Source organism: Diaphorina citri, unplaced genomic scaffold, assembly GCF_000475195.1.
Source record: "Diaphorina citri unplaced genomic scaffold, Diaci psyllid genome assembly version 1.1 scaffold441, whole genome shotgun sequence".
In the NCBI taxonomy this organism is placed as follows: domain Eukaryota; kingdom Metazoa; phylum Arthropoda; class Insecta; order Hemiptera; family Psyllidae; genus Diaphorina; species Diaphorina citri.
The window spans coordinates 125,768-151,555 of NW_007377876.1; the positions used below are offsets into that span (position 1 = coordinate 125,768).

A 25,788-nucleotide genomic window follows, 5' to 3' on the forward strand; every position below is an offset into this window, starting at 1 on the left:
GAAAAGAAGAGAGAAAAGGGAGAGAGAGAGAGAGAGAGAGAGAGAGAGAGAGATAGGGACAGATGGAGAGATAGGAGCGTGTATGTATATTATCATGATTGTGCTTGATTAACCTAATGTTGTTTCCAAATTAGCTGGGTCATTTATCATTAAGACATGACTAGGAGACATGTGGGCGTGTATTTACACGCTTTAACACGCACACAATATCTACACTATCCACCTCCTGATGTAATCAAGACGATAAAACTATACATAGATAATTTTGGTCAGCAAAATTAGGTCCACAACACTAAAATGGACACCTTTTTCGAAGGAAGTCCCATGTTGAAGTCCATAGTAGATATTTGAGACTAATAAGACAAAGGTAGGGTATCTAAGTATTTCAGACTAACGAGACAAAAGGAAGTCCCATGTTGAAGTCCATATATTTGAGACTAACAAGACAAAGGTAGGGTATCTAAGTATTTCAGACTAACGAGACAAAAGGGGGCATTTTCGTTATCTACCTTGTATATGTAGGAATCTGAATGCTGTTGATGCACCGTAAATACCGTTAAATAAGAAATAAATATCGGTTCCAATGGAGAGCCATCTTGGATTTAATATTATGTAGGAATCTGAATGCTGTTGATGCACCGTAAATACCGTTAAATAAGAAATAAATATCGGTTCCAATGGAGAGCCATCTTGGATTACTCATAAACTAAAAAAAAAAGATTCTTTCTAAAACGCGTTCCTAACGCGTTTTAGAAAAGGTATTAGGTTCCTAAGTATGACACAGGTGGCAAGATTTATTCCAAGCAGCTGTTAAATTTCTATCAGGAAATAAGTACAAGCGACGAGGAAGAAAGAAGCTTCTCTAGAGAACGAAAACGAAGAATTGATTATAAAATATTATGTAAACACTTGTTTTTTTATCTTTATTTTCTTATAATCACTGAAAATCTTTCACATAAAAAAAGCACTCCATCCGTGTAATTAATTTGAATTTTTTATTGAGCGATAGGTTCTCGTTCTCGTCGCATACCTTCTGGAAATTGATAATATCGGGAATACTCATAATTTATCACCGCCATTTTCTCATTAATAATAAATTTCTCCGGGATTATTGCTTTCTCCGAGCGAGATTTCCCGTTTTTTCCTTCCTTTTTTTTTCGAGTGGCAACAAAAAAGTAGTTGTCAACACGGTGGCAAACCATTCAATGTGTCATTTTTTGTTGCTTTTATGAATATTTATTGCTCTGAACCCTCTTCAAGTTTTTTATTTGTCAATTTTTTGTCCTTTGGGGGAGAATGAGATGTCCTTCGGTTTGGATTTGGATTTTTCACAACTTTTTACATAGGAATCGACCATTTATTTATGTCGAGGCCAAACGACTAAAAGGGTTAATCCAGAATGGGTTAACCCGACACGCTCGAAACTTGTAGAATCAAACCAAAATTTCGTACTGAGCGATAGGTTCTCGTTCTCGTCGCATACCTTCTGATAATAAATAAATTGATAATATCGGGAATACTCATAATTTATCATCGCCATTTTCTCATTAATAATAAATTTCTCCGGGATTATTGCTTTCTCCGGGTGAGATTTCCCGTTTTTTCCTTCCTTTTTTTCGAGTGGCAACAAAAAAGTAGTTGTCAACACGGTGGCAAACCATTCAATGTGTTATTTTTTGTTGCTTTTTTTATGAATATTTATTGCTCTGAACCCTCTTCAAGTTTTTTATTTGTCAATTTTTTGTCCTTTGGGGGAGAATGAGATGTCCTTCGGAGGTTTGGGGAAGGTCAACATGACAATATTGATGGGAGGGAGAGGTCATTAGAACATGGGAAGGATCTGTGTCCCTATTCAATGTGGGAGGGATGTTGTGTTCCCTAGCAGATAAAATATGAATCCAGTGTCCTGACTTTCTGAGGTCATCATTTGGGTTGTAAGTTTTGTTTGGGTGTTTGTTTAGCTGTAGATTTTATTTTTCATACCTATATAGGTTTGATAAAGGAAACTCTAACTGCTAAGGTCTTCTCGCCCCGAAAGCGAAGATAAAAGGAAGACAGGATAGTAGAAAGCCAGTCGTTCCGAGAACGAAAAGGTTTGTTTTTAATTGGCATGTATGAGTTCCCTGGCAGATAAAATATGAATCCAGTGTCCTGACTTTCTGAGGTCATCATTTGGGTTGTAAGTTTTGTTTGGGTGTTTGTTCAGCTGTAGATTTTATTTTTCATATATGGGTTTGATAAAGGAAACTCTAACTGCTAAGGTCTTCTCGTCCCGAAAGCGAAGATAAAAGGAAGACAGGATAGTAGAAAGCCAGTCGTTCCGAGAACGAAAAGGTTTGTTTTTAATTGGCATGTATGATATAGGTTTGATAAAGGAAACTCTAACTGCTAAGGTCTTCTCGTCCCGAAAGCGAAGATAAAAGGAAGACAGGATATAGTAGAAAGCCAGTCGTTCCGAGAACGAAAAGGTTTGTTTTTAATTGGCATGGATAATTCTAGTTTTACCTACACTGACAATGAAGGAGGGAATGAGAAAGGAGTAATAAGTAAAAAGAGAGAAGGGAGGGAGAGAGAGAGAGAGAGGGACAGATGGAGAGATAGGAGCGTGTATGTATATTATCATGATTGTGCTTGATTAACCTAATGTTGTTTCCAAATTAGCTGGGTCAGCATGTATGATTCTAGTTTTACCTACAATGACAATGAAGGAGGGAAAGAGAATCGAGTGATAAATAAAAAGAGAGAAGGGAGGGAGGGAGAGAGAGAGAGAGAGAGAAAGAGAGAGAGAGAGAGATAGGGACAGATGGAGAGATAGGAGCGTGTATGTATATTATCATGATTGTGCTTGATTAACCTAATGTTGTTTCCAAATTAGCTGGGTCATAATCTCTTCAATTTCGGGGAGGTAAATAAGAGTAGGTATATATAGCATTTTGTTTGTAAATTGTTTGCAAGGGCCTGTGGAGTTGGCCCTGGGGCCCACGTTAGGCCGAGAAAGGCCCTGGTCAACATACAAAGCCAGGTGTATTGAAGCTCATCAAAGTATTCAACGGCATACAAAGTTACAAACTTCATACAAGATACATAGAATACAAAAGTTATAAACTAATTGTACAAGATAGGTAATTAAGTAGGTGCAAATAATACAAAAGGACCTAACAAATTAATCTTTCTAATGGTGTGCTCTATGGGGGAGGATTTTCATCTGGTGGGGGTGCAAAATAGGTAACTATACTGAATGGGGTGCACCATACTACTCTTTCATCGGGTGGGGGTGCAAAGTAGGTAACTATACTGAATGGGGTGCACCATATTACTCTTTCATCGGGTGGGGGTGCAAAATAGGTAACTATACTGAATGGGGTGCACCATACTACTCTTTCATCGGGTGGGGGTGCAAAGTAGGGTAAGTATAATGTCGAGGCCAAACGACTAAAAGGGTTAATCCAGAATGGGTTAACCCGACACGCTCGAAACTTGTAGAATCAAATTCAAATTTCAGAAGTAAACAAAAACAGCTGTGACTGCTGGGAGTCGACAGCACACGAGCGAGACCGAGGCCTAGGCTGCAGGTAGGGGAATGACATGTTCAGTACCACTGGATGGACTTTAGAGTGTTTCAAGAAATATTGGTGTGCTTGTCAAAATCTCTGTGAGTTGGGGTATCACTGTCTCTCTTTAAGAGTTTGGACACAAAATTCAACACGATGAAAATGACGCTTGAAATTTTTCAGTTTACAATTTATAATTTTTACCCATTTGCAACTGCTCCATTGGTATACGGATTTGTGGCTCGGGAATAGTGTGCTGCTGGGTTTAACTCAGGCTCAACTCAGGCTGAGTGAGATTAATGCGAAGACAAATTAGTCAATTAAAAAATCACTATTTCGTTGGACTCCTAATATTTCCAGGACCACGGGTCAACAGGCAAAAAAGAAAGAAAAAAACTTAGATTGCGGGAGTAAAGGGGCATTTCAGTCTCATTCTTGCAGTATAAACAGGGCATATTCCACTATTCTATTCTACATATCTTGAAAACGTGATGTTGACCTGGGGATGTTATTCAATTCAGGGGGGCGAGATAGTATTTGGAACGTGTCACTATTTTTTTCAGCGGCCATTGCAGTCGGGTGAAGGGCGAAGGGTTACTAATAATACAAGCTGGGTCATTTATCATTAAGACATGACTAGGAGACATGTGGGCGTGTATTTACACGCTTTAACACGCACACAATATCTACACTATCCACCTCCTGATGTAATCAAGACGATAAAACTATACATAGATAATTTTGGTCAGCCAAATTAGGTCCACAACACTAAAATGGACACCTTTTTCAAAGGAAGTCCCATGTTGAAGTCCATAGTAGATATTTGAGACTAATAAGACAAAGGTAGGGTATCTAAGTATTTCAGACTAACGAGACAAATTTTGAATCGTAGAAATTGGTGTCGGAAAGCGCGACCTTCAATAGGTGTCAGTAGACAAAATGTCTGAATTAGGAGCCTTCTAAGAATCTCAAAGTCAAAAGAGAAATATGTAAAACAATAGAAGGATTTTGAATCGCAGAAATTCGTGTCGGAAAGCGCGACTTTCAATAGGTGTCAGTAGACAAAATGTCTGAATTAGGAGCCTTCTAAGAATCTCAAAGTCAAAAGAGAAATATGTAAAACAATAGAAGAAAGTAAAACTGTCAGTGTTTGTTTTGGGGACGAATCTTCGAGGGGGGGGGGAATGAGATCTGAGGGAAAAAGAATCCAGTCCCTCTGTGGCAACCCTGTACGTTAGTTTCACGTCTGAGATGTAACGTAATTAACAAGTGGCAACGCTGCGGGGAATTTTAATTTAAACCATTATCTTCTATGCTTTATTATTTGAACTTTATGCTCTGGAGAGCGCAATATCGACAGACGCCCTGGTCTTTAGCCATATTAAGGAAACCCCGGGGCGAATTTACCCCACCGTACCCTTCTTGTCCCCGGGGTAAAGACTTTGTGGGGATGAAGAATGATTCCCATTAATTTATTAGGGACCATTAGGAATATCCGAGAGGGATCTGACTTTATAGGGTGGGAGCATTTTTGAGACGCCACAATTTTGAAGGCCTCAAAATGTTCTGCCTACTTTCAGTAATTTTACAAAGACTGTGTGTTAGAAATGTTAGAATGTTACACCTTATCACAGACTTTTACTATGAAACTCAAAGGCCTACATAAATATTTCAGCCTCAATTTTGATTAAAACTGTGCCTATTAAATTTAATACTCATAATTACTGAGAGGATAATTGTAGCTCTCACAGCATTATGGCATTTGATGGCGTGACCAGGTGGTAAACTGAAGCAATGGTTCTTACGAATACATGAGCACCAATAGTGTATCCTTGAAAATTGAAATTACTCAGAAAATTGTGGTCACAGGCCAAATCTGCCGAACCTCCCAGCACTGCCTGGCGCATGATGGTATTCCCTGAAATCAATGCAAAATGGAGGATTCATCAGTAAAATAACTAGCAAGAAATCAGTAAAATGGCTAACAATTCATTGAAGGTAAAATGACTAAAATAAATTAAGTACTGATAGTTCAGTTAGTAACCAACCTTAGTGGTTGGTCACTGACTGAACTATCAGTAATTTATTTTCAGTTGTTAACGCGTTGGACTTTGGATCTGGAGGTTGGTGGTTCGAGTCCAAGTCAAGTCATAAAATTTATCTAGGCGCAATAATCGGGAAAATTGTGTTTTATAAGTTTTATTACAATTGGTTTGCTGGCGTTCGCTGAAATATTCTTAACGTAGCTTATACGAGCAGTGCAGTGCTTAATACGCTTTTGTTACACTTACAGTCACATGTTATCGCTGAGAACGCTCAGAGACCATTCGGGCATAGTGTCCGAGAATTCTCAACTTTAATATGTGACTGTTTAGTCATATATAAAATTGTGTTTTATAAGTTTTATTACAATTGGTTTGCTGGCGTTCGCTGAAATATTCTTATAGTAGCTTATACGAGCAGTGCAGTGCTTAATACGCTTTTGTTACACTTACAGACACATGTTATCGCTGAGAACGCTCAGAGACCATTCGGGCATAGTGTCCGAGAATTCTCAACTTTAATATGTGACTGTTTAGTCATATATTAAAGTTGTAACTGTGACTCAAAGTAAACCCGTTATAATAGTAACTCGAGTTGGTTACTAATCAGTTTCTTTTCAGTAGCTCCATTTGTACAATGTACACAGATGAGCTAACATGAAAGCCCCACCTGAATGAGCTTAGAAAGCTCCTACCAGCAGTATAAATACAGGCCACGAAGAGAAATCTGATCTCGTAATTGTTTCGGAAGCCCAAAATTCAATCACTAATGGACCCCAGAAATGTTTCCCAGATTCCGACCGCATAAAACCCAAAGTCCCTTTAGAGACATTAGGCCGAGGCGTGTTGAAGCAAGTTAAAACCCCCACTCCCTTACTGATTTGAAATTCTTTGTCACGTATAGTGAATTTTTTCCTTCGCACCGAGGGAAAATAAAAATGCTTTCTGGAGAGAAAGAAACGAAGAAAGAGTGGAGGAGAAATCAAGACAATGCGAGTTGGGACACGGACAAGAGGAAAGGATGAGGAGGAGGAGAGAAGGAGGAGGTGGAAGTGGAAGAGAAAAAAGGACACTAATGGAGAGGACGAACAGCTGTTACAAATTTCGAAGTAATAAGTTAATAATTCAATTGGAAAAAGATGCTCTCTCTCCAGAGAGAGAAAAAAAAGACGAGGAAGGTACAAAGACCTTTTTTGGAGGAGATGTAGGGGAAAAATAACGTGAATAGGAAAAGGAGGAGGGGGTCATGAAGAAGGGGAAAAAAGGAGAGTTGGGACGCTAAAACGTAGAAAGAGAATAGTATAATAGTATAAAATTTGAAAATCAGGCAATGGACATCGAAAGCAGAAGTAGAAGACATCGAAAGCAGAAGAAGTAGAACAGAAAAGAAGAAGCAAAAGAATTTCATTGGTATCTCATGTGAACTAGGGTATAGACGAGAGGAGGAGAACTGAAGGAAAGGGGAGGGGAAAGAAGGAAGGAGAGAGGGGAATGAAGGAGAATTAAGAAGGAAAGAGGGAGGAAGAAAGAAGTAAAAGGGAAGGAATGAGAGGAAAAGAGTAAAATGGAACAAAGGGGAAGAAAAGGTGCGAAGAAAAGGATAAGAAATAGGAGAAAAGAAGGAGTGAGAGGAAAAGAAGAGAAGGAAAGGAAGGGAGAGGTGTGAAAAGCCGATGGCTTACAAAGTGAATAACAAAGGAACAATTCATCATTGAGACTTTACGTCCGGGGAGAAGGAAAGGAAGGGAGAAGTGTGAAAAGCCGATGGCTTACAAAGTGAATAACAAAGGAACAATTCATCATTGAGACTTTACGTCCGGTGTCTTGGGGTGTTTAACCGACCGGTAATCTGTCTTTCCTCACGCCACACCACCCCATCCCACACCACACCACCCCACACCACACCCCAATATAGTACACCACACCGCGCCGCACTGAGGGAAATAAAGCCGCCATCACGAACAAGAAGACGGTGAAAATATAAGAGGAGGGGAAAATAGGGGATAGAGGGAGGCAGAGAAAGTGTAAAAAGAGGAGAGAAAGAGCAAGAAGCTAAGAGACAAAAGGAGAAAAAGGCACAGAGGAAGGAGGAAAGGAGAAAGGGAGGGAGGAGAATGAGCGAGATGGGACAGAGAGAGAGAGAAGAGGAATGAAGGGAGAGGGAGAGAATAAGCGAGAGAGGGGAAGGAGGAAAGAGGGGAGAAAAACACAAAAAGTGAAAGAGGGGGAGCACAGGAAACAGAGAATATTACAAAAGGATTAAAGTTGGCAGTTTTCTTGCTCAGGTTTCATGACTTGAGGTAAAAACTTTCTACACCCGAGACTTTAACACCATATCATGATGAAATTTGTATTCCTTTGAATGCAACAAAACGGACTTTTAGAAACCTTGGGGGACCGGAAACTATTACGTTTTGTGATACCATTATACGAGCCGTGCCCAAACTGCGGAAAGAGGACTATTTTTATACAGCCTGCGGGCCTATTTAATGGAGGAAATGGAGGGGAAAAATAAAAAATGAGGCCTGTTTAAACTGTTGCCATAATGGGACTTTTTAGTCCTAGCGGACAGTATAATTATTAAGATGCGGTCCGCGTTTTGATTTTTACTTTCCTTATCCTATAGGAAGGAAAGTAATGTAATCGGGTCAAATTTTCGATGGTCAGTTTTTAGTGCCAAAACACGTTTTGAGGTCCCTAGAGCCTAAATCCAAAGTTTCAGCCATTGGTCCGTGTGTGTGTCTGTCTGTAAACAAAATATCTCGAGAACAGTAAGAGCTAGAGACTTGAAATTTGGTATGTAGATGTCAAATACAATATCTCGGGAATGGTACAAGCTAGAGACTTGGTCTGTCTGTAAACAAAATATCTCGAGACCGGTAAGAACTAGAGACTTGAAATTTGGTACGTAACTGTCAAATGTGACAAGGATGCGACACGAAACTTTTGGTTAAGACCGGTGCAATGGTTGGCGGCATTTTACCGCTTTTTGGCGTTTTTAAATTCTTTGTCACGTATAGTGAATTTTTTCCTTCGCACCGAGGGAAAATAAAAATGCTTTCTGGAGAGAAAGAAACGAAGAAAGAGTGGTAGGTAATAACGTAAAATGTATGTCAGTACTTGAACCCTGGAGTTTGCGAGACAAAAATCAAAGCGAACTGAGAAAATCATATAAATCTTTGTATTAAAAGCAATAAAAAAAGCGAGGGGAAAAAAAGATAATGGAGGTAATGCATTGCTCTTTATGTCCCGACACTTTGTGAGGTGTTTGGGATCCCAGTGTAGGAGTTATGGCGTCTCCACTAATGACGGTTGCCATCAATGGAGGTAAAAATAAAAGGACAAAGGAGGCGGTAGAGGGGGAATAGATTCTAAAGGAAATGTTTATACACGGCAAGAGGAAATTGACAGGAAACCTCGTTCCTTTAAAGTGGCTGCTGTTGAGGCCAAGAGAATGTACCGTATATGAGGCCAACAGAATATACCGTATATGAGGCAAACAGAATGTACCGTATACATAATAAGAAAAACATACATAAAGATGTACATATGTTTATAACGAGTAGATCTTGTGTTGATAAAATAAAACATTACTTCTCTTAGAAGAAAACTGAATAAAAAAATAGCAAAAAAGAAATTAGAAGAATTAAAATAATTATTTAGCATACAAGATGATGGAGTACACATGAAAACGCAAGAACATTAATCATAGAATATTCATAAAGATTTAGAGGGAACTGTAACAACTAACAACGGAGGTCTTATCGTGCTGAAATCGAAGAAAACGAGGACAGGATAGGCGAAAGCCACCCGTTCCAAGAACGAACCTTTTCTGTTTAGGATGAAGTTCGATAAATCAAGATCTAGCCTTTACTACCTTTCAAACTAATTAAGCTGGCTCATTAGATCGGTGAAGACTTCAAACTTAATCACATAAAGGACAGTATTATGCAGAAAAGAACCATCAATAGGGCAATTCCCCTTATGGATGGTTCTTTCCTGCATAATGCTGTCCAAGTATCACAATCAAAAAACGCTCATCTTCGACCTCATCATTCAAGATAACTTCCAAGTTCCTTAAGATGGAAAAGGGCTTACAGTTGGCAAAAAAATTAGAAAGCATATGAAATCCGGCTGAAAGTTTGTAGCATCACGTGACTGTAAAGTATAGCCAGAGAGCTAAAACCTGAACTGAAATGAGAAAAACGATCATCTTTGACCTCATCATTCGAGATAGCTTCCATGTTCCTTAAGATGGAAAAGGGCTTACAGTTGGCAAAAAATAAGAAAGCATATGAAATCCGGCTGAAAGTTTGTAGCATCACGTGACTGTAAAGTATAGCCAGAGAGCTAAAACCTGAACTGAAATGAGAGATACATTACAAACTTCCTTTTCGTTCCTATCTCCTCCTTCTCTTTCTCATCCTCCTTCCCCTCCCTTTGCACTTGCTTCTTACAAGGTTGGTATACCTCTCCTCTTTTAACTCTTGCTTCTTACAGGGTTGGACTTGAATTCCGTTTATTATAACTTGAAAATGCCGAAAAACCTTGAAAGTTGAAACTCAATTTCGTGTTAATATAGGCCGGACGGCGCTTCGAATTTTTGACGTTCGCGCGCCTCCCGGCACACTTGATTATCTTTGTGGACAGCATTAATTAGACAGCTGTATTTTTGGGTAATGTTAGGTCGCGTTCCTATCTCCTACTTCTCTTTCTCATCCTCCTTCCCCTCCCTTTGCACTTGCTTCTTACAAGGTTGGCATACCTCTCCTCTTTTAACTCTTGCTTCTTACAGGGTTGGACTTGAAGTTTGAAGTCCGTTTATTATAACTTGAAAATGCCGAAAAACCTTGAAAGTTGAAACTCAATTTCGTGTTAATATAGGCCGGACGGCCCTTCGCGCGCGTCCATAACTCTTGATGCTTCTTACAGGGTTGGACTTGAATTCCGTTTATTATAACTTGAAAATGCCGAAAACCCTTGAAAGTTGAAACTCAATTTCGTGTTAATATAGGCCGGACGGCGCTTCGAATTCTTGACATTCGCGCGCGTCCCGGCACACTTGTTAACTTTGTGGACAGCATTAATTAGACAGCTGTATTTTTGGGTCATGTTAGGTCTCTTTCATTACTAAATGGGGGGAGTGGACTGTAATAAGTAATAACAGAGGATCTCTTTACTTTTTTTCAGAATTCTTTCTCGTTATTTTACCCTAAGCAGAATGCCAGTAGCTGGAAATCTCCCTCCCTCCTTCCATCTCTCTCTCTCTCTCTCTCCTTCTATCTCCAGATGATTTTTATTCCACTCTGGTTAACATCACATCACATTTTACGAAGAATTGAAATACGAGGTCTTAGGTATTTCTGTGGAATTCACCTCAAGCTTCCAAGAATTTACCGCCCACATCATAGTATGTAGATCCATCCAGCCCTGTTTATCTCTTTTTCTTCCTCCTCTCCCCTTTCTCCCCCTCCCATTTCCCCTCCTTTTTCTCCCTCCCCCTCCCTTTCCTTTTCTCCCTCCCTTCATTCTTTCTGCACATTCACAAGCACTACATTTCACAACACTACACGCACATTTCAGCATTCCTTGGCTTTTACATAGCTGGAAATCTCCCCCTTTCTCTCTCTCTCTCTCCAAATGAATTTTGTTCCATTCGATTTTACAAAGAATTGAAATACGAAGTCTCAAGAATTTACCGCCCACATCACAAAAGTATGTAGATCCATCCAGCCCTGTTTATCTCTTTTTCTTCCTCCTCTCCCCTTTCTCCCTCCCCCTCCCATTTTCTCCCTCCCTTCATTCTTTCTGCACATTCACAAGCACTACATTTCACAACACTACACGCACATTTCAGCATTCCTTGGCTTTTAAAAACAGATCTAAAAGCTTTTTGAAATATTAAGATATTTTATTCCTCCGTCTGTTGTTGGGAAGGAATGTTAGTTGGGAGTGGAGGAAGGAAGATAATTTTCCTACCCCTATCTTCCCTTGTCCTTCTGCAGCACTCTCAGTGTAAGATATGATGGTTGTGTTTTTAATGAAATGGAAGGTTTTTTCGTCAGACTGAAGTGTTTAGGAGTTGGAAAAACATCTATTAGTCATATATTAAAGTTGTAACTGTGACTCAAAGTAAACCCGTTATAATAGTAACTCGAGTTGGTTACTAATCAGTTTCTTTTCAGTAGCTCCATTTGTACAATGTACACAGATGAGCTAACATGAAAGCCCCACCTGAATGAGCTTAGAAAGCTCCTACCAGCAGTATAAATACAGGCCACGAAGAGAAATCTGATCTCGTAATTGTTTCGGAAGCCCAAAATTCAATCACTAATGGACCCCAGAAATGTTTCCCAGATTCCGACCGCATAAAACCCAAAGTCCCTTTAGAGACATTAGGCCGAGGCGTGTTGAAGCAAGTTAAAACCCCCACCCCCTTACTGATTTGGAATTCTTTGTCACGTATAGTGAATTTTTTCCTTCGCACCGAGGGAAAATAAAAATGCTTTCTGGAGAGAAAGAAATGAAGAAAGAGTGTAACATCTATCGTACATGCACCTTAGACATAGGTACACTTGGGTTTAGTTTAGTCATTTTAGAAGATCTTTATAATTTAATGTTTTATAAGAAAGAGTGGAGGAGAAATCAAGACAATGCGAGTTGGGACACGGACAAGAGGAAAGGATGAGGAGGAGGAGAGAAGGAGGAGGTGGAAGTGGAAGAGAAAAAAGGACACTAATGGAGAGGACGAACAGCTGTTACAAATTTCGAAGTAATAAGTTAATAATTCAATTGGAAAAAGATGCTCTCTCTCCAGAGAGAAAAAAAAAAGGCACTTAGGTTTAGTTTAGTCATTTTAGAAGATCATTATAATTTAAAGTTTTAGAGTTAGAGTGTCAAAAAATGTAAAATAAATTGTACCTAGAGGTATCTTTAATAATTAATTTTAGATAACTTTTAGGAAAAAATTGACTCTTAAAAATGAATAGACGTTCTAGTACGTTCCTTTTGCCTTCTGTGTACCTACAATACCTATTTACATAATTATGTACAAGTACACCTTTAAAATTATTCTGAACAAGTTAATGCGAAACGGATCTTTCACAGAATTCTTCCTGACTTTTCGCCCCAATTTTCGCGTTGAGCTTGTTCGCAGACGTAAAATTATTCCAGAACATACTTAGCTTCTTACCTTGTGTCGTTCTTTGATTAATGACTATGCAATGTAGAGGAATGTTTTATAGTTAGAGTGTCAAAAAATGTAAAATAAATTGTACCTAGAGGTATCTTTAATAATTAATTTTAGATAAAGTTTAGGAAAAAATTGACTCTTAAAAATGAATAGACGTTCTAGTACGTTATTTTTGCCTTCTGTGTACCTACAATACCTATTTACATAATTATGTACAAGTACGTCTTTAAAATTATTCTGAACAAGTTAATGCGAAACGGATCTTTCACAGAATTCTTCCTGACTTTTCGCCCCAATTTTCGCGTTGAGCTTGTTCGCAGACGTAAAATTATTCCAGAACATACTTAGCTTCTTACCTTGTGTCGTTCTTTGATTAATGACTATGCAATGTAGAGGAAAAGTTTCGTCGCATATTCCCAAATTGTGTCAGCAAGTTGGGGGAAACTTTTGCACTTACCTACATATGTGCATTCCACTTGAAGTACAACTTGTACGGCTATCAGATGTGAGGCTAGAAGACACATATGACAACAAACTTTCCAAAAACCACGTATGCAATGTAGAGGAAATGTTTCGTCGCATATTCCCAAATTGTGTCAGCAAGTTGGGGGAAACTTTTGCACTTATGTGCATTCCACTTGAAGTACAACTTGCACGGCTATCAGATGTGAGGCTAGAAGACACATATGACAACAAACTTTCCAAAAACCACCACACCACTATTTCAACTATGCAAAGACCTTGGATCATGGAAACTTGTTTACTGACGAAAACTGGATCACTGTTTCATATGTACAAGTACGTAGTGCAAAGACCTTGGATCATGGAAACTTGTTTACTGACGAAAACTGGATCACTGTTTCATATGTACAAGTACGTAGTGCTTTATTTAGATTTTAGACGCGTAAGTTTAGAATGTCTTATTACAGGAAAGTCCTGAGGGGTCGAGTGTACTGAATCACATCATATGCTTTCACCTATTCGTCAAGGACCTAGGACTCTAGGGTTATAGGTTTACCTTGCACTTGGGATCAATCAATTTAATTTCAAGTCCTTTCGCGATAGAATAGGACTCACACAAAACACTTTATTAAGCACGTCCAAAGGGCACTCTGCATTCCACAAAATCCATAACTTCACCCAAAGAAGATCGTCTTGACGATATAAAAAGATCACCATCAGGGGGACTTGACGATGGGGGTGGAGGGTAAAGAAGTGATAGTAAAACGTTTATTTTCTCCCACACCTAACTTCATCCCTCACCAAACTTCATTTCTCCCCCGCCCAACACCCTTTCTCCCTCACCTAACAACCTTTTACCTCACCCAACACCCTTTTTTCCCTCATCCGACACATTTTCTCCCTCATCCAACACCCTTTCTCCCTCACGAAACACTATTTTCCCTCGCCCTCTTTCTCCCTCATCCAACACCCTTTTTCCCTCTCCCAATACTCTTTCTCCCTCGCTCATCACCCTTTTCTCCCTCACCCAACACTTTTCCTCACCCAACACCCTTTTTTCCCTCATCCGACACATTTTCTCCCTCACCCAACACCCTTTCTCCCACACCCAACACCCTTTTTCTCTCATCCAGCACACTTTCTTCCTACCCCAACACCCTTTTTTCCCTCACCCAACACCCTTTTTCTCTCATCCAGCACCCTTTCTCCCTACCCCAACACTCTTTTTCCCTCTCCCAACACCCTTTCTCCCTCACCAAACTCTGTGATGGGAACTGAAAGTCTAGGAGTAAAAATACATCAGGAACACTTTTTCTCCCTCTCCCAGAACCCTTTCTCCCACACCCAACACCCTTTCTCCCTCACCCAACACCCTTTTTCTCTCATCCAGCACCCTTTCTCCCTACCCCAACACCCTTTTCTCCCTCTCCAAACACTCTTTTTCCCTCTCCCAACACCCTTTCTCCCTCACCAAACTCTGTGATGGGAACTGAAAGTCTAGGAGTAAAAATACATCAGGATGCTTCTCACGGAAGAGCAGTACCTACATGTTATAAATGAGGGAAACGAACATCAAGTCTGTACAGGGTGTAGCAGAAACCAACGTCCTCGGAAAAAAAACCAACAACAACAACAACAACAACAACAACTGTGAAAAATACTTTCATTACTAGTATAGGTCCGCTATACTAGTAGAATAGAAAGTAAAAATGGAAAAGCGAAGGAATGTTAAGCATACTTCACTGCTTAGCAGTGCTTAGTACAAAGTTCCCTACTTAATAACTTAATATACCTTGATAAATTAGGTATGTATATGACTTGACTTCCAGACTCGAACCACCGGGTCCGACCACCAATGCGTTAACAACTACACCACTGAGGTTGGTTCAGCAAAACAGGGTTTAATGCTTTCGTTCAAATCTGTTGATATCTCTGATTAACTTTAAGATCAGAAGTATGGGTTGGGCATCAATTTAAATGATTTTTAAATTAATCTTGAAATGGTTTCATCTCTGTTTGGTAGGTAATTAAAAAAAAAAAAAAAAAAAAAAAAAAAAAAAAAAGTCCGTCCTTCCTTTTTTCGTTACGTATGCGTAACGCTAGGTGCTTATGGGTTAATTAGTGTTTATTGTTGGTCACACAGAGCTTGGTGTTTGTTGTGGATCTTTATTGCTTATTGCTTCTATGTAGGATCCGCCACTAATATTTGTGTTTACAATATAGCGATGTAATATTATGTGCGAAGGAATTACCTTTCATGTTTCACGGGTTGAAAAGTCATGGCAAACATTATGGGAGGTCGTTACGTATACGTAACGCTAGGTGCTTAATGCTTATGGGTTAATTAGTGTTTATTGTTGGTCACACAGAGCTTGGTGTTTGTTGTGGATCTTTAGTGCTTATTGCTTCTATGTAGGATCCGCCACTAATATTTGTCGTTACAATATAGCGATGTAATATTATGTGCGAAGGAATTACCTTTCATGTTTCACGGGTTGAAAAGTCATGGCAAACATTATGGGAGGGAAAAGAAAATGAGAAATTATGATACTCTGCTCGGTGCGATGCAAGGAAATTATTTTATTACAAACAGCTACCGTCAGGTTCACACACAATATTATTAATTGCAAATAATAATGATATCAATATACAGTGCAATAGTCCTGAACAAAAATGGACGCGACCCACGAGGGGGATCAAGAAGAGACCGCCTTTACATTTACTTTTTATTACTACGGGTATTGCGAGAAATATAGGAAATCAGCTGAATGTCTCCTTCACATGAAGTGATATGGTAGAGTTGAAAAACTTCCTAAACTTTCTGGTGTTCTTACAAATAATTATTGACGATGTTGTTCATCCAGAGTAAGTATCAACTGAAAATGGACTCAATTGCAAATAATAATTAAAGTATTAAATAACTCATTTACAGATGTACAGTGCAATAGTCCTGAACAAAAATGGACGCGACCCACGAGGGGGATCAAGAAGAGACCGCCTTAACATTTACTATTTGCGAGAAATATAGGAAATCAGCTGAATGTCTCCTTCACATGAAGTGATATAAAAGAGTTGAAAAACTTCCTAAACTTTCTGGTGTCCTTATAAATAATTGACGATGTTGTTCATCCAGAGTAAGTATCAATTGAAAATGGACTCAATTGCAAATAATAATTAAAGTATTAAATAACTCATTTACAATATCAACCCACTTAAAGATATAACCTTTCTGTAATTCTACGTAGTTCAGGAATGAAGAGGGTCTAAAGCTATAACCTTACTGTATTTCTACGTAGTTCAGGAATGAAGAGGGTCGAAACAGAAGTCCAGTTGAGAATTAAGGGGAAAATCAGAAGGAAGATGTAAATATACTCGTAATATACAAACCTACCCCATAGGAAGTTATTTTTTTACGAGGCAAACTTTTTTTACTAGAGTGAAATTTACTTATCAAAATTGAATTTGTTTTATATCCAAAGTCGGATTCGATAAACCGAAATCATCATTCGGTCTCAATGACAATAGTGCAGGTACCAGGTACTGGTAGGTAGTACCCCTATTTTGTCCTACCCTGTATCTGTTTATCCGGTGATTACATATTCAGTAGACATACCATCCAGTACCTTTCCTTATACATAAATATATTATAATGCTACCGTATATTCAATATGTATCATTTCCAGAGTTTCCTTCTTTTCCCAGCATATCGCTTCATGACATTGCGATATTTTCTTCAATTTTTGGCAGTTTCCTTTTTTTAGTCGAAAAGCAATGGCTTCTATTAGCGAGGCAGGATTGGGCATGGAGAAATCTATGTACATTACGTCTTCGCGGAATTTGGACGAGTGATATATTGGCAATCAGTTTTGGAGATGAAGTAGAGAGCTGGGGGAAGGTAGATGGGCTTTTTTTCTTTCCATGTATGTTGGTAGGAAGAATTTATGGATGGAAATATGTGTGCACAATTCAGTCTAGAGAAATAAATGGTGAACGGTGAAGTAGGTAGTTACTGAAAGATATTGTACTGTTGACTGTTCCTTGACTCTGCTCCTTGGAAGGATGTTTGTGCTTTTTCCAAGGTTGACAATATTCCAAAATTACACAGACCATGTTACACCTCCTGAAGTTCCCTCCTTATGTTTCAATTTTATCGAGAGTTTTATGGTTTCTAAGTCATAAAACATTTTTTTTTTTTTTTTGGAGCCTTTTCTGTCCAAACATGAAAGAAGATCGTACAGAACCTGAGAGGGAAAACACCTTCGAACTTCTCTCTTCTCCATATTTGTCCATCTTCTTCTCCTTCTCCTACTCCTCCTTCTCATATCCTGACTATACTCTTCCTCTTTTTTCTACTTCCCCTCCTGTTCTTTATCTTATTCCTCCTACTTATCATCCTTCTTCTACTTCCACCATAACTGCTACATTTTCTTCCCCTCCTCCTTCTTCTACCATGACTATCACTCCTCCTTTTTGTCCCCTGCCAACTCCTTCTTCTTCTTCTTCTTCTTCTTCTTCTTCTTCTTCTTCTTCTTCTTCTCCTCCTCCTCCTCCTCTTTCTTTACCACAACTACCACTCCTCTTCCAATTCCTCCTCCTAATCTTTTCTTTTTCCTCCTCCTCCTCCTCCTCTTTTTTCTACTACTATAACCACTCCCTCTCCTCCTCCTCCTCCATCTTCTTACGTATACGTTCTTTTTCATTTTCTCATAACCTGACTATACTCTTCCTCTTTTTTCTACATCCCCTCCTGTTCTTTATCTTATTCCTCCTACTTATCATCCTTCTTCTACTTCCACCATAACTGCTACATTTTCTTCCCCTCCTCCTTCTTAGCCATGACTATCTCACCTCCTTCTCGTCTCTCTTCTTCTTCTTCTTTCTTCTTCTTCTTCTCCTCCTCCTCCTCTTTCTTTTACAACTACCACTCCTCTTCCAATTCCTCCTCCTGATCTTTTCTTTTTCCTCCTCCTTCTCCTCCTCCTCTTTTTTCTACTACTATAACCATAACCACTCCCTCTCCTCCTCCTCCATCTTCTTACGTATACGTTCTTTTTCATGTTGTAAAAACCTAAATGAAATATTTAGCACAGGTCAAAAGTGAATACGAGTTACTGTATATAAAATGTCTTTAAACTTCAACCATACGTGCAAGTTTACTGGGTACCCCAATGGTTTTCTTTCGTCCAGAAATGTAAATTCCTAGGGTTTCAAAAGATAAATTTCAAATTTCTGGATGTTGAAAGAAAACTTTCATATTCCTGGATTCTGAAAGGAAATATGGCCCTGGGAGTAAGTAAGTAACTAGGCTTCAAATGGCCCAGGGAGTAAGTTAAGTAAGCTTTTGCCCTTTACCAAAAATGGTCACTATCTTTGCTTCGATCCTTTTAGGTGAAATTTCAACCTCAGTGATTTCAACCCTTTGCAAAAGCTGAAGCAATAGAAATTTAAATTCGCAATATGTAGTACCACAAAAGATCAAGTTACAAAAACTGATTACTCGTACATGCAATAGTTGCAATACATACAATATAATTATCGAGGGAAATTTCGGGGAAAAAAGACCAAGTGCCGCCGCTTGTACAAACCTCAAATGCAAGATTTGGCACCAGTCCATGCATACCAGTCAACAGATTTCAATCTTAATGGTCACTATCTTTGCTTCGATCCTTTTAGGTGAAATTTCAACCTCAATAATTTCAAACCTTTGCAAAAGCTGAAGCAATAGAAATTTAAATTCGCAATATGTAGTACCACAAAAGATCAAGTTACAAAAACTGATTACTCGTACATGCAATAGTTGCAATACATACAATATAATTATCGAGGGAAATTTCGGGGAAAAAAGACCAAGTGCCGCCGCTTGTACAAACCTCAAATGCAAGATTTGGCACCAGTCCATGCATACCAGTCAACAGATTTCAATCTTAATTAAAAAAAAACATTCCCCGAGTTTCGAAAATGTTCTCCGAAGGAACATGAGTATAAAAACTCTGATCAATTAAATATTATGTAGAATAATCTATAGATATTGTAGATACCTAATACTACCTACTCTTAGAAGAGAGTTAGGGCGGACGGCTTTCGAAAGTTTGGAAAATGGCAAGCGTTAATTTCAAGCAAGAGCGGGGTGAATATATTAGATCTCATGAAAGTTACTTACAAGTTCCCCGGATTAAAACGGAATGGGAGGAGGAGGAGGAGGAAATACTTGTCGGAATATTTGAAACTGGGAAACAAATCCTCAATTAACTTTTATTTGAGTTCAACAATACTCAATTAACAGATAATATTGTTAAGACTTGGCAGGATTCCATTCCCCGAGTTCGAAAATGTTCTCCGAAGGAACATGAGTATAAAAACTCTGATCAATTAAATATTACGTAGAATAATGTAGGTACATAATTATATATAGATATTAGATATTGTAGATACCTAATACAACCTACTCTTAGAAGGGAGTTGGGGCGGACGGCTTTGGAAAGTTTGGAAAATGGCAAGCGTTAATTTCAAGCAAGAGCGGGGTGAATATATTAGATCTCATGAAAGTTACTTACAAGTTCCCCGGATTAAAACGGAAGGAGGAGGAAGGGGAGGAGGAGGAGGAGAAGGAAATACTTGTCGGAATATTTCAAACTGGGAAACAAATCCTCAATTAACTTTTATTTGAGTTCAACAATACTCAATTAACAGATAATATTGTTAAGACTTGGCAAGATTCTTTTCCGAATCCAATTAAGGGAGAAAAAAGAAATACTAAAAAAAGTTTCAACCACGGTCCGCCCAGGGGCTAGTTCACACTTTGAGAACCAAAATGCAATTGAATGAAGGAATCAGATTGATTCGAGGTGATGGATGGGCTCTACGAAATGGAAGAAGTCCAAAGTATTGCTGTTAAACACAAAAAAATTACGAGTAGATATACGTACGTACATAAATAATTAGAGTAGTCCCTTCACATACAAAAACCTTCATAATGAAAATTTTTTCACATAACAATGAACTCTTCTCCAAAGGACATAGGGATTCTTTTTCGAATCCAATTAAGGGAGAAAAAAAAATACTAAAAAAAGTTTCAACCACGGTCCGCCCAGGGGCTAGTTCACACTTTGAGAACCAAAATGCAATTGAATGAAGGAATAAGATTGATTCGAGGTGATGGATGGGCTCTACGAAATGGAAGAAGTCCAAAGTATTCCTGTTAAACACACAAAAAAATACGAGTAGATATACGTACGTAAAAATAATTAGAGTAGTCCCTTCACATACAAAAACCTTCATAATGAAAATTTTTTCACATAACAATGAACTCTTCTCCAAAGGACATAGAAAGTCACTTTTCATTACCTACCAACGTATAAATCTCACCAAGTTGAAAGCTATTCAGGAAGTAAAAACTTCAAGCTCGGCCCTGAAGCTGGAACTTCACCGCAGAAAACTTTAAGGAAGATCAATGAATTGAGAGAAAAATGTAAGAAAAAAGTTTTACTTTTGTCAATTATTGAGATTTGCATATCTGAATACAAATGATTTTTTCCCCGTTTATAATTTCATTTAATTATTGCGGCTGTAGACTAGTGGTGCGCAACTTTTTGCGAGGAAAACCCCTCTAAATTAAGGGGTAGGTAAATCACGACCTTCTTCAAAAAGAAAACATAATTAGGTTGAATAAATGGCGTCTATTTTGGGTACAATGTTAGAGATTTTTCACTTTTGGTTGACATGTTGAGTACTCCTGCGTTTAGATCAATGTTGCTAGCACACCTCCCTCTCTGCCTCCCTTTCTCTCTCTTTCTCCCTCCCTCTCTACCTCTGCCTCTATCTCTTTCGATTTCCTTTCGTTCCCTTCTCTTACCTCCCTTACCTGCTCCTCTGTTTCCCTCCCTTTCATCTTCCTCCTCTCCCTTTCTCTCTTTTTTTTCTCCTGCCTCTCCCTCCTTCCCATGTCGCTACTTCCTACTTTTACACCACTCCTTCTCTCCCTCCACATTCAATCTTTGTCTTTCCCTCCTTCTCTCTTCCCATCAACAATTACTCTTTCGCCTCTCTCTCCTTTCTCGTTCTCAATTTCATGTCGACTTGTACTTTTGTGAGCAGTTCTGTTGTTAGAACAGACAACACACACCTAGGCATGTTAGGTACATAGGAATTGTAACAACTACCTAGCTACCTACATAGGCACCTATTTTGTGAGGCATGTACCAACATAGGAATGGTAACAACTAACTAATTACCTACATAGGTATCTATTTTCTGAGGTATGTACCAACATAGGAACAACTACCTAATTACCTACATAGGTATCTATTTTGTTAGGTACCTACCCGGGTATCTATTTTGTTTTGTAGGTAGTTGTTACAATTTGTACAGGTGAAGGGTAAAATGAGTAGGTGGTGTATTCTAGTGAGATGTAACATAGGTTGTTGCTGTATGCAGTGTAATGTACATATGTATGTATTAAGTTTTGTTGCTGTATGTATAGTGCAGTGTATTACTCGTATATGAAAGTTGTTACGATACATGCATATAGAGAAATGTAATATTGTAATATAGGTTGTTGCCAGTTTACCCGCACAGACAAAAAACGATGAAAACAGAAGATAGGAGGTGAGAAAGAGAGAGAGGGAGAGAGAGAGACAAGGGCGGTAATTTTCCATCCTACAGACTAAGTAAACAGAGAAATGAGATTGACGTGAGTGGGAGAGAGAAAGAGGAAGGCATGGAGAGACAGAGGGCGTGATTTGGGAGGGAGAAAGAGACAGAATCAAAGAGAGGAAGAGGAAGAGGGAAAGAAAGATAGTGGGAAAGAGGGGAGGGAATGAGCGAGATAAATGTGAGTGAAAGTGAGAGAGAGTGAAAGTGAGAGAGAGAGAGAAAGAGACAGAGAGTCAAAGAGAGGAAGAGGAAGAGGGAAGGACAGATAGTGAGAAAGAGGGGAGGGAATGAGTGAGATAAATGTGAGTGAAAGTGAGAGAGAGAGAGAGGAGGAGGAAGATCAAGAGAAAGAGACTGTTTGGGCAAACATTTTGATTTTTTTTAATTAATTATTTTGTGCTGATGGCTTCTGATGATTGAGCGATGGATAAAAAATAAAATAAATGAACAGGTAATAATAATAATAATAATAATAGGGAATCGAACCAGCGACCTAGCGCTTACAAGGCAGGCTATTAAACCTCTATCAAACGTAGGCGTAACTGAAGCACTACTGAAGTTCAACACTCAGATAGCTATCAACATCAAATTTAATTATTCTTTGATAACAAAACCTACTATTAAAAAGAAAAAAAATATATCTAATAAACAATTCAAACTAATATTAGAGGATTGACGAGCAATTTCACTTGAGATTGACAACAAGTCCTACCCAAAAACCGTCTTGACATTGACGAGAAAATCGTCACGTTGGCTTCACTGTCGACAAGCGACTGCACAGTGCACAGGCTACACAAACTACAGACTATTTTGGTCTCGAAGTACAATGGGCAATTGTTGAGGAACTAATACATCTGGCAGCAGCAGATGTAGAAGACAATACAACAAAGATACAAAAGGTAAACTACAAAAGCTAAGCGAACAGGGAGGAAGGAGAAGAAGAAGCGGAGGAAGAAGCAGAAGAGAAGAAGCAGAAGAAAACACAGAGAACGAGTTCCAAGATAAAGAACAAGTACGAAGATAAACAAAGGAAGGAAAACATCAAAGGCCTGGTTAGGAAATAGAGAAACGGGAATAGTGCTGTTCAAGGAAAACAAAGGGATAAAAAAATATTTCTTTATAAACATGGAGGAGTCAAAGGGATAAGCGATTTTCCAGGAGTGAGAACAATATTGCATTTCAGTTCTGAGAAGGTATAGAGTTCTACAGGGTGCGCCAGAAAAACACTGACAACGGCTCAGGGTAGGTATTAGATTTCATCATTTCCAACAAGGTTCTGTGGGTCATTTTCCGAACTTCGGCTTCGTTTCCGATAAAAGTCCAAACAACCTCTTTTTAAAAAATCACAGACCTTATGTCAGTTTTCAGGTTAGGAAAAAGACCCACACTTAGGCCGAATTTAGGAAAATGACCCACAGAACCTTGTTGGAAATGATGAGATCTATCTACCCTGAGCCGTTCTCAGTGTTTTTCTGGTGCACCCTGTATAATATGAGGTAGAGAGTTCTATAACATTTTATGTGATCGGATATTGATGAGTATTGTGTTTTATGAACATTTATGTTGAGTTTATATTGATGTGTGTTTGACCACCTTTCGTATTAACCCTCCAAGAAGGTTCTGACCACATGCGTTCTATTTGTTCTCCCACTCCAAACAGAATTCGTTATGGACAGGATGTTATGCAGCTCCACTTGTTTCCAAATTATTGACATGTCTCTGGTATAGCGCAATAATTTTCAAGTTAAGAGGTTTGATAGAGGGAACTGTAACTGCTAAGGTCTTATCGTCCCAAAAGCGAATAGCGAAGGAAGACAGGATAGGAGAAAACTAGCCGTTCCCAGAAAGAACCTGATCTGTTTAGGATAAAATCCTGCCCGGGAGGGAATCGTTATGGACAGGATATTATGCAGTTCCACATCTTGCCAAATTATGAAAAGTCTCTGGCATAGCGCGATGATTTTTTCAGAGGTTTGATAGAGGGAACTGTAACTGCGTAGGTCTTATCGTTCCGAAAGAGAATAGCGAAGGAAGACAGGATAGGAGAAAACTAGCCGTTCCCAGAAAGAACCTGATCTGTTTAGGATAAAATCCTGCCCGGACGGGAATCGAACCAGCGACCTATTGCTTACAAGACAGGCTATTAAACTTCTATCAAACGTAGGCGTAACTGAAGCACTACTGAAGTTCAACACTCAGATAGCTATCAACATCAAATTTAATTATTCTTTGATAACAGAACTTATAAGTACTCCATACATTATAAAAAAAAGTAAAAATTTAATTAATTCTTTTTTCTTCTCCGCTGAAAATTAATTACAAAGGGGGGGAAAAGTAAAAAAAAAAGTCAGTAGATGAAAATTAAAGTGAGTGTGAAAATTTCCCTGTTCTCTCCCTTCTACCTCATGCTGGGTGAAGTATATCCTACTATCAAGTGCTTCCTTTCAATCCTCTTTCAGGGAGTCAATCTCGAGTACAACAATACCTTTAATTGTGAGGAGCCTTTTTGACATTACCGTTTTCAAAGTGTCACTGCATTGCCTTTACTTATTTACTTACTTACTGCATTGCCTTTACTTACTTACTTACTGCATTGCCTTTCCTTACTGATAGCTATCAACATCAAATAGCTTACCGCATTGCCTTTACTTACTTACTTACTGCATTGCCTTTCCTTACTTACTTACTGCATTGCCTTTCCTTACTTAGTTACTGCATTGCCTTTACTTACTTACTACATTGCCTTTACTTACTTACTTACTGCATTGCCTTTACTTACTTACTGCATTGCCTTTCCTTACTTAGTTACTGCATTGCCTTTACTTACTTACTGCATTGCCTTTCCTTACTCACTGCATTGCCTTTAAAATAGTGGATTCTAAATCGGATTAACAAGGGATAAGAGGCTTTCTCTATGTAGATTTCATTTGCCGTTTTCAATAAAAATTGGTTTGCTCGATAGTTTTATGTGAAATTGTCTAATTTTAGTACATTTTAGCATCTTTGAAGATATTTTTTTTTATATAGGGTCTATTGAAAAAGGAAAAAAATATGGTAGGTACCTACATAAAAATTTGGTTCTAAAACTTGTAGGCACCCAAACTTATACAACTCGCCCTTACATCATCCACAGACCTGAAACTCATATTATTATTTTTTCCCACAAAAAACTCCACGGTGCTTCTCTTTCATTGTGAATTTTTAACATTTTTTGAACTTCTTCTTTTTTTTGCAATTATATTTGTATCTCGAATCTAACTCGTATTTCTAATCTCAGTTGGAAATAACAAGTTGCTTTCTCTTCTTGGTTATTATTACCATTATCCTGTTAGTATTACTATTACTGTTATTAGGCAGGAAAAACCGGACCATTCTTATTTTAGGTACATGCCTAAGTAACCAATACCTTTGTTTTGTTTACCTTGCAACATACGTCTTTCTCCACCAATGGAAATTTTCGACACCAACTCGTGAAAAGCAAGAGGTTTACCTGGAATCAAAAAATCAAAGAAACATACAAGATATCTATCTGAAGACCCCACGGGAAAAAAGATGGGAGTCCACCTCTTCTCATTTCGAGAAAATCGCGTTTTAAACTTTGAAACGCTATTACTAAATGCTAACACTTGGGATTTTAATTTTTTTTTCGCTAATCCAAGATATCTATCTATTGGAACATTTTTATTCTATTCTAAAAATAATAGTATGTACGTATAGGTAGCTAGATAAAAAAAGATTTTTAATTTGTTCCCTGCACTGCATCACATCAGAATTTTAATTATAAAAAAAGTGAAAAATAGAAGAGGAAGAATTTTCTTCAACAATGCTTTTTCTCTCTCTCCATCTTCCTCAATCTCCCTCCCTTTTCCCTTTATTTTTCTTCCTTCCT

The 25,788-nt window shown here is 38.5% G+C and overlaps 1 protein-coding gene across 1 annotated transcript in view; it reads right to left on the minus strand.

The window, feature by feature from the left end:
• Positions 1 to 25,352, minus strand: part of LOC103508856 (nephrin) — a 66,831-nt gene extending 41,479 nt beyond the window's left edge. The window contains exons 1-2 of the mRNA XM_008473433.3: positions 25,321 to 25,352; positions 5,423 to 5,469 (exon numbers count right to left, since the gene is read on the minus strand). Of these exons, the coding sequence (XP_008471655.2) occupies positions 5,423 to 5,469; positions 25,321 to 25,330 (57 nt within the window). The 5' untranslated portion in view covers positions 25,331 to 25,352. The remainder of the gene's footprint in view (positions 1 to 5,422; positions 5,470 to 25,320) is intronic.
• Between the last annotated feature and the right edge of the window lie 436 nt (positions 25,353 to 25,788).